General features: G+C 48.2%; 1 protein-coding gene across 3 annotated transcripts; it reads right to left on the reverse strand.

The window, feature by feature from the left end:
* Positions 1-1393: 1393 nt before the first annotated feature.
* Positions 1394-11899, reverse strand: LOC117856682 (protein MAINTENANCE OF MERISTEMS-like). Of its 3 annotated transcripts, XM_034739046.2 has the most exons (14): positions 10640-11899; positions 10285-10413; positions 10024-10204; positions 9772-9816; positions 8597-9629; positions 6294-6828; positions 4055-6204; positions 3863-3935; positions 3608-3774; positions 2849-3533; positions 2565-2773; positions 2191-2485; positions 1955-2038; positions 1394-1874 (listed from the first exon to the last, which is right to left on the reverse strand). In XM_034739046.2, the coding sequence occupies exons 8-14, from the start codon at positions 3932-3934 to the stop codon at positions 1530-1532; spliced, it is 1857 nt and encodes a 618-aa protein (XP_034594937.1). In that variant the 5' UTR covers position 3935; positions 4055-6204; positions 6294-6828; positions 8597-9629; positions 9772-9816; positions 10024-10204; positions 10285-10413; positions 10640-11899; the 3' UTR covers positions 1394-1529. The 3 variants fall into 3 exon arrangements, with proteins under 3 accessions (XP_034594937.1, XP_072150292.1, XP_072150293.1); XM_072294191.1 differs by lacking the exons at positions 4055-6204; positions 6294-6828; XM_072294192.1 differs by lacking the exons at positions 3863-3935; positions 4055-6204; positions 6294-6828; ... (3 more) ...; positions 10285-10413; positions 10640-11899 and having other exon boundaries at positions 3664-3774.
* Between the last annotated feature and the right edge of the window lie 3382 nt (positions 11900-15281).

Below are 15281 nucleotides of genomic sequence, written 5' to 3' on the forward strand. Positions count from 1 at the left end.
GAGGCTCGGCGCCAAGATGCATGGCGCCAAGCCTCGGCGCCAAGATCCATGGCGCCAAGGCTCGGCGCCAGGATGGCTGGCGCCGAGCCTCGGCGCCAGCCTCCCTGGCGCCGAGCCCCCTACCATATATACCGCCCCTTCTTCCTGCCCGAGAGTTCATCCTCATTATTCTCCACTCTCTCGGGTAAAAACTCTCCCTACTTCGCCCTAGACTACGAATCGACATTGTAGCTTACGAAACTTTCATTTGATCCGTGGATCCTGAAGAGCAAGGTATCCTCTCTCCGTCGTACCTTTTTTTCACATCGATTCGTTATATATTTCTTGCATTTTTGAACTTAGGGTTTTCATGCAAATGTAGGATGCCGAGGCGTGGAAAAGCTAAGAAACTAAGGTAATCTCAACGCCCGTAGTTATGTTATATACTCATTGTTGTGGATCAAATGAAAAAACCTTAATTGTATGTTTATTCTTAAGTGCGTTTGATTCATAGAACCAAATAAACAAAATTGTAGTTATGGCGCAAAGAAGACCAGAAATGCGTTCGATCCATTGCCTCTGCCTAGTGGTGTTCCAGTGCCGATGTGCTTTTGCGGCGATCCTTGCAAGGTAGCCAAGTCCGAAGAACATGCCACGTATAGGCAGAGGTATTGGATGTGTTCCAACTTTGCGTTTGAACCTACACTTCGTCAGCGCCGCATTAACATGTTGGTAAGGAAATGTTGTTGTCTTATAATTATTGTCCATAATTTTTTTGTTTTATAACAATTGCATTTGTTGTAGACCCCTCCACCGCTATGTGATTTTGAGCAGTGGATCGACACTGAGATCGATCCTGAAGACAAGGAGTTTTTGGAGTATATGATGCGCTGGGATGCAGAGAGGAAGGAGGTGTACGAGAAGAGGCTCGTAGAGGAGGCTGCGGAAAAGGAGCACAAGGAAGAGGAGGAAAGAAGGCGGGTTGCTGCAAACAGGGAGGAGAGAGAGAAGAAGCTTGAGCGGGCACGCCGAGCGAAAGCAGCGGTTGAGGAGAATCCCGATGCCTTAAGGAAGGGAAAGTGGCCTCGTTGCACTCAGTAGCCATATTTAGATTCTAGTTCTATGGTTTATTTATAAACAATATTTTCTACTGTGAGACTTTTATTATGTTGTCATGTAATAATGCACTTTAAGTAAGGACACGCAATTTGTAGACGACATATGTTCATTTTGCGATGTAATGCATTTCGAAGTCGTAGTCTACTGAAATATCCGTAGAAAATAAAAATGGTAATTGTTAGCGAAATTTCGGCAGAATTTCCCCTACTTGTTGATGCAATCCATACAAAATTACGAGATGAATAGTGAATATAAATACAAGCATAGAAACATAGAAGCATATGACACAAGCATATGACACATTCAGAATAGAATCCACAATAGTTCAGAATGAAAGTCCTTATACAAAGTTCAGAATGACACAATAGAATCCACAAATAGTTCAGAATGACACAATAGTCCATATGATACAAAGTTCGCAATCAGAGTCGTCACTGCCTCCTAGTCTTACCCTTACCCTTGTGACCAAGGGCGTCGGTGCCTGGAGTGTAAGGAGAACGTGGACGACGTAGTCTAGTGCCCCCTACAACCTGTGTAGGCTGAGTCAAGGGAGCCTCTTGGAGCTGAGACGGGCCAATCTCCTCGGCCCTCTGCTCATCGTCGTCGTCATCGTCGTCGTCGTCGAGTTCCTCGGATGCAATTGATTTCGAACCTAAGGGGCCTTGGGTGGACGTACCGATGCCTGTCACGCGCAGGGCTGGAACGTGGACGTCTCGCGTCGTGGCAGTCCTGCAACCACAACGAGCAGCGGCACGGCGAAGCTGATTTGACAATCGCTGCAGTAGTAAAAACAAGTTACACAAATGAAGAATGTAACGTATGAATAAAGGATTAGAAAGAATAATTTGAGACTTACCTCTAGGACGCTCCGTATCTCGGGGTCCCTAACTCGTGGACGGATATGCTCTATATCTCTAACCGAGGTTTGTAGGGTACGGCCCTGCAACAAATGACTAAGTCACTAAAGCAACAAATGTCTAAGTCACTAAATGACTAAATGATTAAGTCAGATGATCACTAAGTCCTTCTCTAACTATCTAAATCTCTAAGTAACGTAACATAGAACATAGAAAAGTGAAGCAATTGTCTTACCATCCTATCCAGGATTGGTCCTGCCTCCACCTGTCTTCCAGCACGAGTACTCTGATCGTACACCGTGTCTTCATCGTCGGATGACTGGATTTCGGCGTAGTCATCTTGCGTCCACGCTTCCCTCAACCTGTGCCGCGTCGCACCTTGGTACCAGCTCTGGTATTGTCTGTACGCACTGTTTGTGTGCGGCTCGTTGTTCTCGTCCACGTTCTCCTCGAACAGCTCCCATTCCTGAATGTATGCGTGGTGGAACGAGGCCCACTCGGAGACCTTCCTTTTCTTCTTTCGATCCACGCTGCACGTCACGTTACACGTTACTGTTAGCCAAAATTTAGTTAATAGTATCGAAATATATGAAATAGGAAAAGACTTACTTGTGTAACTCTATACTAGTCGAGGTCGCCTGTGGTGGCCAAATCTGCCTCATCCCAAATTGACGTGCGACTCGATGTGGCAGGTGGTACTCGACAGCATAGAAGCAAATAAGAGGGCACACCATCCTATAAATATCATCATCCGTCGCACACACGAAGCTAAGGGGAAAAGGAAGTGGATCGTCTCCGTCGTAAGGCTGCCAATTTACCTGCAAAATTTGAATCAAAAATGTTAGTTGTTATACTAAAATATTACAAAGCATGTTTAAAAATAATTCACTTACACTATGAGCAGTGAGCGCGTCTATCTCGTTGATGTAATCCAGGTACGCGCGGTCCAACCTGGTATGGCTAACCTTAACCTGATCCCAAATATATGCCCATGTCGGCTGTCGTCTCGGCGGCTCACCTGGGAACCACGGTCGACGCGGCATAATCTCGGGCCGACCAACAGGAAGACGGGACCACATCCATAATTGCAACAGGTAGACACACCCACCAACTGACGGGGAGCCCGAAGACCGACGGCACGCCTCGCACAGCTGCCGATATAGAAAGCACAACACAGCTGATCCCCAGCTGTAAGAACCAGCCTGGTGCCAGTCAGTGAGGCAGTGGATCCACATCCAAGACGCAGTGTCACCTGTAGCGTCTGGGAAAAGAACGCAGGCAAAGAGGTGTAGTATCCACGCCCTGCAGTAGTGTCCAACTGTCTCAGCATCCGCGTCCTGGGGGCACTGGCCGAAGTGTTCCCGCAGCCATGAGATTAGCACTCCAGATGTGCGAGTCCCCTGCTCCTCAACCTCTCGCCCCAGTAAGGCTGCGACTCGTGCTCTCCAACCATCTGAGACGCACGGCCCAGTGACTGGCTGGCCCCGAATCGACAGACCCAGCATCTTCTGACAGTCCTGTAGGGTCACTGTCATCTCTCCGAACGGGAGGTGAAAGCTGTGAGTCTCGGGTCGCCACCTACATTTCGCCGGATTATTATTTGATAACATGTAAAGACATAACAGAATGAATATGACTAGTGGTAACAGTACCTGTCAACCAACACAGTTATAGCCGCTGAATTGAACTTGGGCATCCCACGACGAACCTGATACGAGATGACATCGAGGCCAGCCATCTGTAGCAAAGGAGTGTAGCGGTCGTCGTACTGCAGCGCCAAAAACCCATCATGGGCTCTAGAACGAAGGAGCGGAAGGACCTGCATGCAAATAAACCAAGTTAGAGATTACATAGGACAAAAGACGTGGACGCTCGCAAACCTTTAATCATGAATTGTAAATTATTACCTGCCCTCCCGCTATGAGACGACCTCGGTGGGTCTGGTCGTACGCCTGGTCTAGAAGGTGGAAGTGCGCCATCCTACAAAAAGGCAAAAAGAAATAAGATTAGTAACAATAAATCATGAAGTTAGAGATGTACAAACACAACCTGTATGAATAAAACACATATCAAGTAACAAAAAAAGGTACTAGTCGCACCTCACTAATTTGCCAACGGCAAGTGCGTGAATTATGACCCAACCTGCCGCACTTGCCGCACTCGTTCTGTTCTGGATCAGCAAGAAATGGTGTTGCTCTACCACGCCTCGTTCTTCCGGATACCTGATCCATGGTCATGTTATGCCTCGTCCGCTTCCTTGTTCCACGTTTGTTCCAACGGTATGCAGGATCCGCAACATATTTTGGCCCATCATACGGAGGCCACTCTCTAGGATCCCGGAAAGGCACGAAGCGGGGGCTCCATGTCCGCACAAGGGTGTCTACGCTGAACTCATGTGGTATCATGCTCTCGATATCAAAATTGCGATGCCTAGCTGCTGCCACCAAATGAGAACATACAAAGTGGTACTGCCTTGGCCTACCACAAGTGTACTTGAAATCTCAGAGAACTACCACATGTATCCTCGACTCTCGGATCTCACCGTCGGACGTTGTACCGCCCCTATGCTCCACCTGATAAGTCCCTGAGCCGAGATCAAAACATTGCACCTCATGTGTGGAAGCCCTTTCATTTGCAATGATGAGATGTCTCTTTGGTTTTTCAGCCCATCTCTCCCCAGCAACCTGCAACGCTTCTGCTTTTGCGTGTCTTTCATTGAACCACGCAACAAGCCTGTAGAAGGTGAATTCAACGATTGCGTTCACAGGCATACCACGTATCCCCAATAACAACTTATTGAATGACTCGGCCATGTTACTGCACTGAAACTCGTACCTCCAACCACCGGCGTCGTGAGCTCTAGTCCACTTATCTAAATCTCTCATCAAACCAGCGAGCCATTGTCTACCTTCTGCATTTGTTGTGGTCCTTACCTGCTCCAATTTGCGCTGAAAGTAATAGTCCTCAAGCTGCCGTGCTGCAACTTGAAACAGATCAAAATTATCCTTCACACCATCCTTCCGAAGAAGGTTCTCCGCAAGGTGCCGAGTGCACCAACGATGATGCAAAGGTGCATAACCCTCTATCTGTTCTTGCACAGCATGAAGTATGCCCTGATGCCTATCGGATATGACGCCAACCTCCCTACCAGGACCAACCACATGTATCCGGACTAGTTTTAAGAACCACCCCCAACTGTCATTGTTCTCCCTCTCAACCAATGCAAATGCCAAAGGAACCAACATATTGTTCGCGTCACAAGATATGGCTATAAGAAGTGTGCCTCTATATTTGCCAATCAAAAACATACCATCAATAGAGAAAATAGGACGACAGTGCCTAAAGGCTTCCACAGACTGAGGGAAGCACTAGAACGCACGCCCGAATATCTGCCTCCCATCCTCCTTCCAAGCATTTGGCTTTGGGATGTACTCATAATGCATGCCTGGATTCACCGCTTTAATTGCATTAAAAAGAACTGGGAGCTGCTCGTACCCAGACTCCCAATCCCCATAAATCATCCTCCACGCTCGTTGCTTAGCCCTCCAAGCTTTACCATAAGTTATCACATATCCTCCATAAATCTCCTCAACAGTTCTTATAATTGTTCTCACTTTCATGTTGGGTTGTTCCTTCAATATTCCCATCAACCGCTTCGCAATGAGGGTAGATGTTAGCTGCGGATGTCTCACTGTAAGCTCATGGTCAGCACAATTGTGTGGACCGACAACTTTTGTGATCTTCCACTTTCCGGTGATATTTTGCTTTCTTGCACAAACCCTCCATGGACACCGTTCCTTGTCACACACAACTGTGTAACGGCGCTCCGCATATGAATGTAACACTTTGTACGGTCTCTTCCGTATCACCGCAAAAGCTTGCAACCATCTCTTCAATGCGGGAAGATCCTTAAATACCCTACCCTCCTCAATAACCATACTAGGACCAGCTTCAGGAGCTTCTAGGAGCTCATCATCACGTCCTTCTGCAAATGCCTGATCGGAAAGACTCAGGTCGCTAAACTCGTTAACTATCGGATCACGACGTCCGGGGAATATACGCCTGAACATCTCAATATCACTCTCCGTCATCTCTCCAACAGGACGATCATCATCAGAATCAAGACCCACTCCCATCTCGTATGCATCTTCATCATTCAAAATTTCAACATTATTAGAGCCACGAAATCCATCTCCACATTGCAGTTGCGCATCAACTAGAGGCACATCCACATTTTCTGGAATATCTCCTGCGCCATCAAGTACAAATATGAGTAAAGAATAAGTGGATGGAACGAATGGATTATCTCGTATCAATAGAAATCAGTGAGACACTTACTCGGATCATTCTGAGTGAAAAGGAACTCATTAGGAGAGTCGGCCACATCATCAACAATCCGACAATCATGTCCAACTACTTCATTAGGGGCAGATTCAGCATCGGGAATGGTAGGTGCAACATCCACGTCCATAACAGGTTCTGGGATGGGAGGATCAAAATGTGCCCGTTGACCCATTGGTCGGGAAAACCGACGAGAATTTCGATCAACTCCCACCGGCCGAACAACCACTTCAACACTTGGGGAATGACCATTCATAACCGTCCTCACATATTTCTCCCACTGACCTGCACACCGAATTGGGACCATCTTCCTTTGAATGTTGAGAGGGGAACCTAGGTGAAGTATACCCTCGACTGTGATTTCATCATTTTCATGACAATGTAACTCCTCCCGAGCCCTTGCAACCAACTCACTAAATGATGGTTTCTCATCGAATATGACAACCTCGCACTGCATGCCAACAAACTTAACACATCCATATTCATCCCTTTCCACAGTGCCTCCGTAATATATGCTCACTACGTTCTCCATCTAGTATATCAATATAATGACGTACAATTCATTTAGTCCATAATAAATTAAACATTCTAAGTACAAGATCTCTAGTATGTAATAAGATAGTATCAATTGCCTACTAACTACCAAATATATCTAACTAACTGTGTCATACAACTAACTAACCTAATAGTTAGTTAGGTACGTACCTATACAACTGCTTAACATATAACTAGTTTACTATGTAACTACATGTACATCTAACTACGTAAAGAAAATTGGACATGCATCTAGTTAAATAGTGTTATGAGTATCCTCTAATCTTTCTATCATTGCAATTCATAAAGATAAATTTCATATCTAACAATTCTACCTACCTATTCTAATTTACGTATCTAACTATTTCATCTATCAATTCTACTTACCTATCTAAATTCTACCTAACAATATAATTCTAATTCATCTATCTAACTATTTTATCTAGTTAACTATAACTAACTATAACTATCCTTAGAGTTTACCTCAACGGTGAACACCGGCGGGCAAGGCGTGGGGGCGGGGGACCGGTCGTGGATGACGCGGACGACTGGCCGTGGACCACCGGCAGGTGCGGCCGCGGGCAATGGCGGGCGCGGGGCGGCCTTGGGAGCCCGGGCGGGGGGCGCCGGGCCGGGTGGCTCCGGGCGCCGGCGGCCACGGGCAAGGCCCACCGGACGGGGGCAGGAGGGGCGTGACCGCGGGGGCCCGGCCGCGCGGGGGCGCCGGCCAGGGCGGCTCCGGGCGCCGGCGTCCGCGGGCAAGGCCCACCGGACGGGGGCAGGGGGTGCGCGACCGCGGGGGCCCGGCCGCACGGGGGCGCCGGCTGGGGCGGCTCCGGGCGAGGGCGGCCTCGGGCAAGCGGTCACCGGCGCCGGCCGGGGCGGCTCCGGGCGAGGGCGGCCTCGGGCGGGCGGTCACCGAGCGACGGTGGCGGCGGCGGGCGGCCGCCGGGCGGCCTTCGGGCGGCCGGTCACCGGGTGAGGGCGGCAGCGGCGGGCGGGCGCCGGGCGGCCGTCGGCCGGCCGCGGGGACCTTCGGGCGAGCGGCCGCCGGGCGACGGGGCGCGCGTCTTCGATTGGGCGGGCGGGCGCCGGGCGAGGGCGGCGGCGGCGGCGGCGGTGGCGGCGCTATCCGAGAGCGGCGGCGGCGCGATTCAAAACAAGTGTAATGCAAACGGTCGCGCAAAAGGAAAGGGCCACGGGTGCTGTGTTAAGAGGCTCGGCGCCAGGGAGGCGGGCGCCGAGGCTCGGCGCCAAGATCGATGGCGCCAAGGCTTGGCGCCAGCCATCCTGGTGCCGAGCCTTGGCGCCACGGATCTTGGCGCCGAGGCTTGGCGCCATGCATCTTGGCGCCGAGCCTCCGCGCCACGTGGATCGGGCCGGCGCCACGTTGGAGGCGGGGCGTAGGACCTTGGCGCCAGGACGGCTGGCGCCAAGACGTTATACCTTGGCGCCAGCCAGCCTGGCGCCAAGCCGAGGGTCCATTTCCGGAAATGGTTTCGCCAGGGGCCTATTTGTGAAATTTTTTCGCAAAAAGGGCCAAAATACAAAAAAGTCGGGTCCTGTGTGCTCGTGGCTGGGGATGGTGAGGGTGAAGACCGGGCTGGTCTGGTTCTGAAGCGAGCCAACAACGCATGCGGTGAGTACCGAGTAGGAGTGATACAAAGCATAGCAGCAAGACCGGCTGAATCCTTGGTCTCGCCAACCCGCAAAGATCCTGCGAATCAATATAATTAAGCCTAATCACGCACCCGCACATACCATACCTGTTGAATAGTTGCTGAAAGCGACCTCGAATAGTTGTTCAATAGTGCGGATTAGTGCCCAGAATAGTGCTGCCATATTTTGCTCATCCTGAGGTGCTCCACCCACTCGAGGTAAGTGCCCAAGCGCTGTTCATATTTGTAATTTGAATAGTAAGCTTAATTTGAATAATACCTCTCAATTTGAATAGTAACTAACGAATTTGAATAGTGCAGTGAATAGTAATTCGAATTTCTTAACCTGAAATATAAGTCGCTTGATTCAAGAGTTGTAGTGCTAATTCGTTTGTTTCCTATATATATATATATATATACTAGCAGAAATGCCCGTGCGTTGCTACGGGTCATTACTTACTCTCACGTTATTATCCGTTTGTTCATAATATGTTAGCTTCGCTTCATATTATGTGGTAGACAATTCATCAAAGATGAGTGGCAGAAAAGACCATCACTCCATCTCCATTATGAAGGAAACAACAATTACCATTCAAATATGAAACTTATAGGAAGATATCATCAAATACTACATATGAAACAACATTGACATCATCAGTAATACTGAATGCCTTAACATCTATCTAAGTGCACAGCACACACATCAACTGCAGTAAACTACAGTAGAAGTCGTGACAGGGCACAAGTGCAGTGTAGCATAGTCATCCATCCACCAACCACCGTCTGCTTTCCCCATTTTTCCCCGACGTGGTGACAACCAAGCCTACCCAAGGATAATAGACAACCCAATAGGGCATTCAGGAGTCCCTAAAGGCCGACAGCTCAATACCAAACTCTCGATCCTTGGCTTGCTCCTAACCAGAAAGTCGTATAATCATAGGCTACGTTTTATGCTGCCTTGGCTTATGGCATGTACAGAATAATCTGTTAATGCTAAGATTCACGTATGGCCTACACATCCTCATGTCTGTCTGACCGCTTGAACTGCGCTGTTTAACTTGGAATCGGGAAACTGTGGATCAATTTTGTCACCTGGGAGTCACGGGTATCACGAAGCGTAGTTGATCAGCCACTCTAGGCTCTGCATGAAAGAATATTGCACGGGGTAATGAATGTTAGATGGTGATAAAAGTAGATTTCTGCCTATTGCTGGAACTGTAAGAGCATGGTTCATGGTGTTTTGTGCTCAGTAACTTATAAAAAATCAGAGGAGCAAAATGTACCATTAGACATTCAGGCAGATCGTCATCCTGCGTCCTCATGTGAGTCTACATACATGCAAAGAGCTACTCGTTAGGCATTTCCAGTCTAGCTAGGATCAGAACATGTAAAATTGGAGTTGGTGTATGTTTAGAAGCTGACTGACAGGAGATTCTGAATGTTACAGTTCATATTTTGCTTATGTTTATCGAGTTCTAAACAATAGCAAGTGTAATGACAATTTATAGCTAGAAGTGGAGGACTGAGGTGTTCACCTCTAGGACTAAATGGCATGAGGATTCCTTGTCTGTGGCAAGGCAAGCAAGGGCTACCACAGCGGCTGTCACAATTGAGGGCCAGAAGGAGAGCTGCTTATGTTTGAGAAGTGAGAGCAAGGACAGGTATTTTGCCAGGTCCACTACCCTGTCATCTGCCTTTGCAGCCTTCAGATAGAACCTGCGAAATTTGAACACAATGGTGTTAGCCTGTCCTTATGCTCAGCTGATACAAATAAGAAAGCAGGAAGTTTGTGGTACCAGAGGAAATGGTGAGTTGTTGTGACGAAACACTTGAAGTTCAGGACCTCCTGAACCAGCCACTCCATGGCAACAACCTCACTCCGGCTGTAAGAATTGATCCCAACTTTGAAGGTCTTTTGAAGGACGCTGAAAGGAATCAAGCAATGAGATAATGTTGCACATCAAGCGTTGCACAAATAAATAATCGAAAACAAGTTATGATCAGCTATAATTTGTGAGGAATAGAGAGGAGCAATATTCAAATGTTAAATCATTATCTTTGAACTGGCCCCATTATATTATGTTCAAAGGAGTAATTTTCAGACATAAGGAAGTAATTTTCCCAATAAAAACTTTGTGTCACTTTAATTACCATCAGGGACACTTTTCTTGTCCATCTTTACATAGTCCCCACCAATGCTCTTCTTCCTGGACAGGAAGCAAATCCATAGGAATCCGAGTACAGCAATCAAGTCATACCATTCAGAAAGTGTGTTGTTTTGTTGTTGTTGGCAGGAGAATCACCTATTTGAAACAGAAATAATAAATATCAATAGCAGTTAGCCCACACATCCACAAAACCGGCATGAGGAATGCTCAGAAAACTAACAAAAAGCTGAGGTGAGTAAGACTTCCAATCGATGCAGGAATTGTGCCCCTCAACAGGATGCTCGACAGGTACCTATTTGATGGGTGCTCACATTGCCAAGCATCACATTGCTGTTAGGACACTGCATGCTTGGGCATGATCCTGATAATGAAGCAGGTGTGCAATATAAACTGATAGAACAAAAAACAGGCATAATGATACAGAAGTTAAATCCAGTAGTACAACTAAGATCATCTGAAAAGAATGATGACACTAATCCCACTTACTTGAGACTGCCTGGTCCACCACCAAGTTCAGTCAGAAAAGAGCAGAACCAGCAATATTGCGTATCCATTCATTCAAACTAATGGACCAAGCGACAAGTATAGCATTTATCTAGAGATAGGAGATAGATATCAAAACTATTGCTAATGACATCTAAAGATCCCGAGAACCTTCTTATCCACAGACTAAACGAATTCAATGACCTTTGTGAAGTTAAAGTGCAACTGTCCAATGTGAAGCATCCGGATGCACTGGCAATATGGCCTGTGCAATAGAATGTTTAGGAATTGACAAAAGTGTTAAACTATTAAAGCATATTCAATAAAGAATGATGACCGAGAATGAGTTTCGCATTTTTCAATGAGTAGACATGCAACTCCCATTAGTTTTTAGAAGTTTTCCCATATATCATTAAAAGCAAAGCTTCGGAACAACACCACAACAACAATGTCTCGAGCAACATGAACTGAGCTATATACTTCAATCAGTGTCAACTGAAATATGAGCTTGGATTGTTATTATTCCATCGACACCATATTCCCGTGGGTATATCAACTTAACTGTTTTCCTGGATTGGAAAATTGTTCAACGGGGAAAATATAATCCAGATCTACATCTTACCAAATTGGTTGTCAGAAATCATAAACTTGTGTACCATCTGAGATCACTTGGTACATATTCAACCAACGAACATGCAGGTAGTATTCAACCAACGAACATGCAGGTACATATTCAACCAAAAAACAAGGATAGCGCATATAATACCTGCTTCAACATCCCCACGGCCGGGATGCGCGCTGGGTCAAGCTGCTGGGGCCCGAACGGTGTCGCGCTAGCTCGCGGTGGAGGTCCGGAACAGATCGACGTCGGAGAAGTACGGGATCCCGCCAGCCATGGAGTGGCCGTAGTGCGCGGAGCGCTCGGCGGCCGGGAGCTCATTGAACGCGCCCACGGCGACGAGCGCCTGCGCGGGGTAGTCCTCTGGGACGGCGAGGGCCTGGTGGTGGCTGACGAGGTGGAAGAAGCCCCAGCAGCGGGCGGCTTCGGCGGTGGCGGCGGCGACGGGCGCGGGGAGGGAGAGGTCGACGGCAGGGATGGAGACGCCCGGGGACAAGAGGAAGGAACAACCCGGGGGACGGTGGATGCGGCGCCAGGGGACCAGCGCGGCGGTCCACATCGGCTGGCTGTTCGGTCTTGGTGGCTCTAGCCGCCGACGGGATGGATCACATGAGACGACGCCGGAGCCCGTCGGCTCCTCTGCATCGCGCCCCCTCCCTGCCCCAATCGCATTCGTCGGAGCCGCCCCCGCCCCTCCTCTCGTGGTCGAAGTCGTAGCTCCGCTTGGATCCGGCGTGCCTCCGGTGCCCGCAGCCATGCTCCCCCGACGGCGCCTTCCCAAACGCCGACGAGCTCCGGCTGAGGCCGCGCGCAGGGGCAGCGCGGGGGAGCGTCGGGGCGCCCCGCTCCGGCCGCCGCCCGCCAGTCCACTGCCGGGCGGCGCCGGGCCCGGAGCCGGACGGCCGGACGGAGTGCGGCAGATCTCGATCCCCCGAGGGAGGGGGACGAGGGAGCTGAGCTATTTTCGCTTTAATCCCTTACTTTCCTATTTTTTCCACTCGAGCCCCCGTCTCTTCAAAAGTGGACTGCGGGTTGATTTCACGAAACTTCAGGGGGTTTTTTGCAAAATGACCACGACGGACGAAAAATCCAGGCGGAGACGTTACTTGCTTTAAAGATAAAGATATATATATATAAAGAGAGAGGGAGGGAGAGTATACTTCGTGGCCGACGACAGCTATTATTCTATAGCTAGTCCACCTGGCGCACCAGCATTGGCCGCCACCTGATTTCCCGTCCACAACTCCCTGCCTAGGAGCGAGCGAGCCGACCGTGCGGAGCCGAGAGGCATTTCCGTAATCACGCTGATTCATTATTACGTAATCAACACCAGAAGAAAACTTTGTTTGGTAACTACTTGCTTCGTGAGTATTATTATCTACTGCTAATCCTTGTACAACAATGTATAAAATAGCGAGCTATGAAATTTAGCGTAGAGTTGTGCTTAACCACTGTAGCCTACTATATCGCCGCTAATTAGTACAACACTGTTATACCGGCAGCTAACATCAACCGCTAAGTCTCGCTATAGCCCCCTATTTCGTACATAACGAGACAGTACCTGACTCTGTATAGAATCATAACTTTTAAACTATAGTAAATGCTATCCATGGTTGCATATCCAGTCATTGCATTCTGTCTATTCACGGACCTGTCTATTCATTGGTGAAGAATATGCAAAGCTAGTTCGTTCATTCTGATTTTATCCCAGTACAGTGCAGGGACAGCTGGACAGGTACCTCAGTTTAGGTACATAGCTGGATCTTGATCTTCAGAGCTGATTATTTGTATCAAAAACTCTAGAGGCCTAGTGTTTATAGTCCTATTTTTTTGCTTTTGTTAATTTTGTTGGACAAATGTATGAATCTGGTAAAAAGCAGCATTTTGTGATGATATTCTTACAGATAGGGTTCTCTTGTTGCTGCACCTTTTAAATTAAAATTAGATACAAAATTAATATAATTCACATGTGAGGGATGTGGAGTCTAGTAAATTTGTCTCATCAATTCATCATCATAGTTACTCGTTCCTCAAAATATCATGATGCCAGATTATGGTAAACTATTACATAGTAAATTTATCCTAGAATCTTGTAACTGGTTCCTCGTAACACCATGACCATAAAATCTGCAACCTGTGTCTCCACTCTTACTATTCCCCGGATTCCATCGGTGTACTTCATGTATTCTTGTAATTGCCCAAATATTTACCATAGTTTGCATGCACTAGTTCTATATGTATGCGCATCCAGTCTTGCTCCAGCTTGTATTTTCAATTCATAACACTTGCGCATGCCGATAAAAAAAGTAAAATACCTACACGTGCAAGCACGTTTACACAAAACCGCGACATGTATTCTTGTAACCTGTCCACTTCGACTGCATGCACGCCACAATTGGGAACTCGAATTCATGGTAAATTAATCAACATGAATTAGTTGCCGGGTCGTAACTTGCACGTATGCATGTATTCTGGACGTAGACCGATATTGATTGGTAGGAGAATCCAGCTGAAATCTCGATTGGGTCGAAATTTTTCTTATGGTGTTGATTACGTAATAATGAATCGGCGTGATTAAGGTAATGCCTCTCGGCTCCGCACAGTCGGCTCGCTCGCTCCTGGGCTCACGTCAGGCAGGGAGTTGTGGACCGGAAATCAGGTGGCGGCCAATGCTGGTGCGCCAGGTGGACTAGCTGCAGAATAGCTATTTTGTGGTCGGTGAGTATACTCTCCGTGTCTATACCTAATATTAAAGCACGGTTGTTTCTTCCAAACATCGTGATTATTTTGCAAAAAAAATTCTTTAACTTTTTCGTAATCAACCGCAGTCCTGAGAGTTAAACTGCCGTAGTTCGTTGATGATTTGCAAAAAAAGTCCCTCGGCCTTTTTGTAATGGCCGCTGAGCGCGAGGGCGGGGACGGAGCAGTAGTCCAGCGCCTAGCGGAGCAGCGCAGCCAGTGCGGGCATGGCCGGTGCCGGGCCCGAGGGGTGGTCCTGGCGTAGCTATGCCACCGCACGTGGGGGATGGGGGTGCCGTGGATTCTGACGAGGGCGGACTAGCTGCTTTCCCGGTGGTGGTGCTAGAACTCCCCGCAATGGCAGTGCATCGCCGTTACCCTTTGCTGGAACCTAAAGCTAATCCTGGCAAGGGAGGCATCACAAGCATAGCATATTGGTGGAGGAGCTCCCTCATGACGTGCAGCAAATCTCACATGGCCATAGTGATGTATGCCACCACCCACCAGTGTGGATTCACTCGCATGCCCAACAATAGTCCTCAACTAGAGGCAGCGCTAGCTGATGTCGTCTTCGTTAGCAACACTCACCGCCACCTGCTAGAAGGGCTGCCGCTTCGGCCTCAGCAAGAAGCTTCACTGCCCACTACTGCATCATCAGGAGGGCAATCCACAACTGGGATCCATATACGTAGGATGATGAGGAAAAATCCACTGGAGCATGTCGCTGCTGATTTGCACAGGTACTTTTTAAGTCACAAGAATTAATGATAAGAGAGGTAAATTA

Source organism: Setaria viridis, chromosome 5 (assembly GCF_005286985.2).
Source record: "Setaria viridis chromosome 5, Setaria_viridis_v4.0, whole genome shotgun sequence".
In the NCBI taxonomy this organism is placed as follows: domain Eukaryota; kingdom Viridiplantae; phylum Streptophyta; class Magnoliopsida; order Poales; family Poaceae; genus Setaria; species Setaria viridis.

Bases quoted from the DNA above. Each gene is read 5' to 3' on its own strand.
- LOC117856682 (XM_072294191.1), bottom strand. From the start codon at position 3,934: ATGGCGCACTTCCACCTTCTAGACCAGGCGTACGACCAGACCCACCGA. The intron at 3,775-3,862 runs GTAATAATTTAC...ATTTGCATGCAG, and splicing joins GTCTCATAGCGGGAGGGCAG to GTCCTTCCGCTCCTTCGTTC. The intron at 2,486-2,564 runs GTAAGTCTTTTC...CGTGACGTGCAG, and splicing joins ACTAGTATAGAGTTACACAA to CGTGGATCGAAAGAAGAAAA.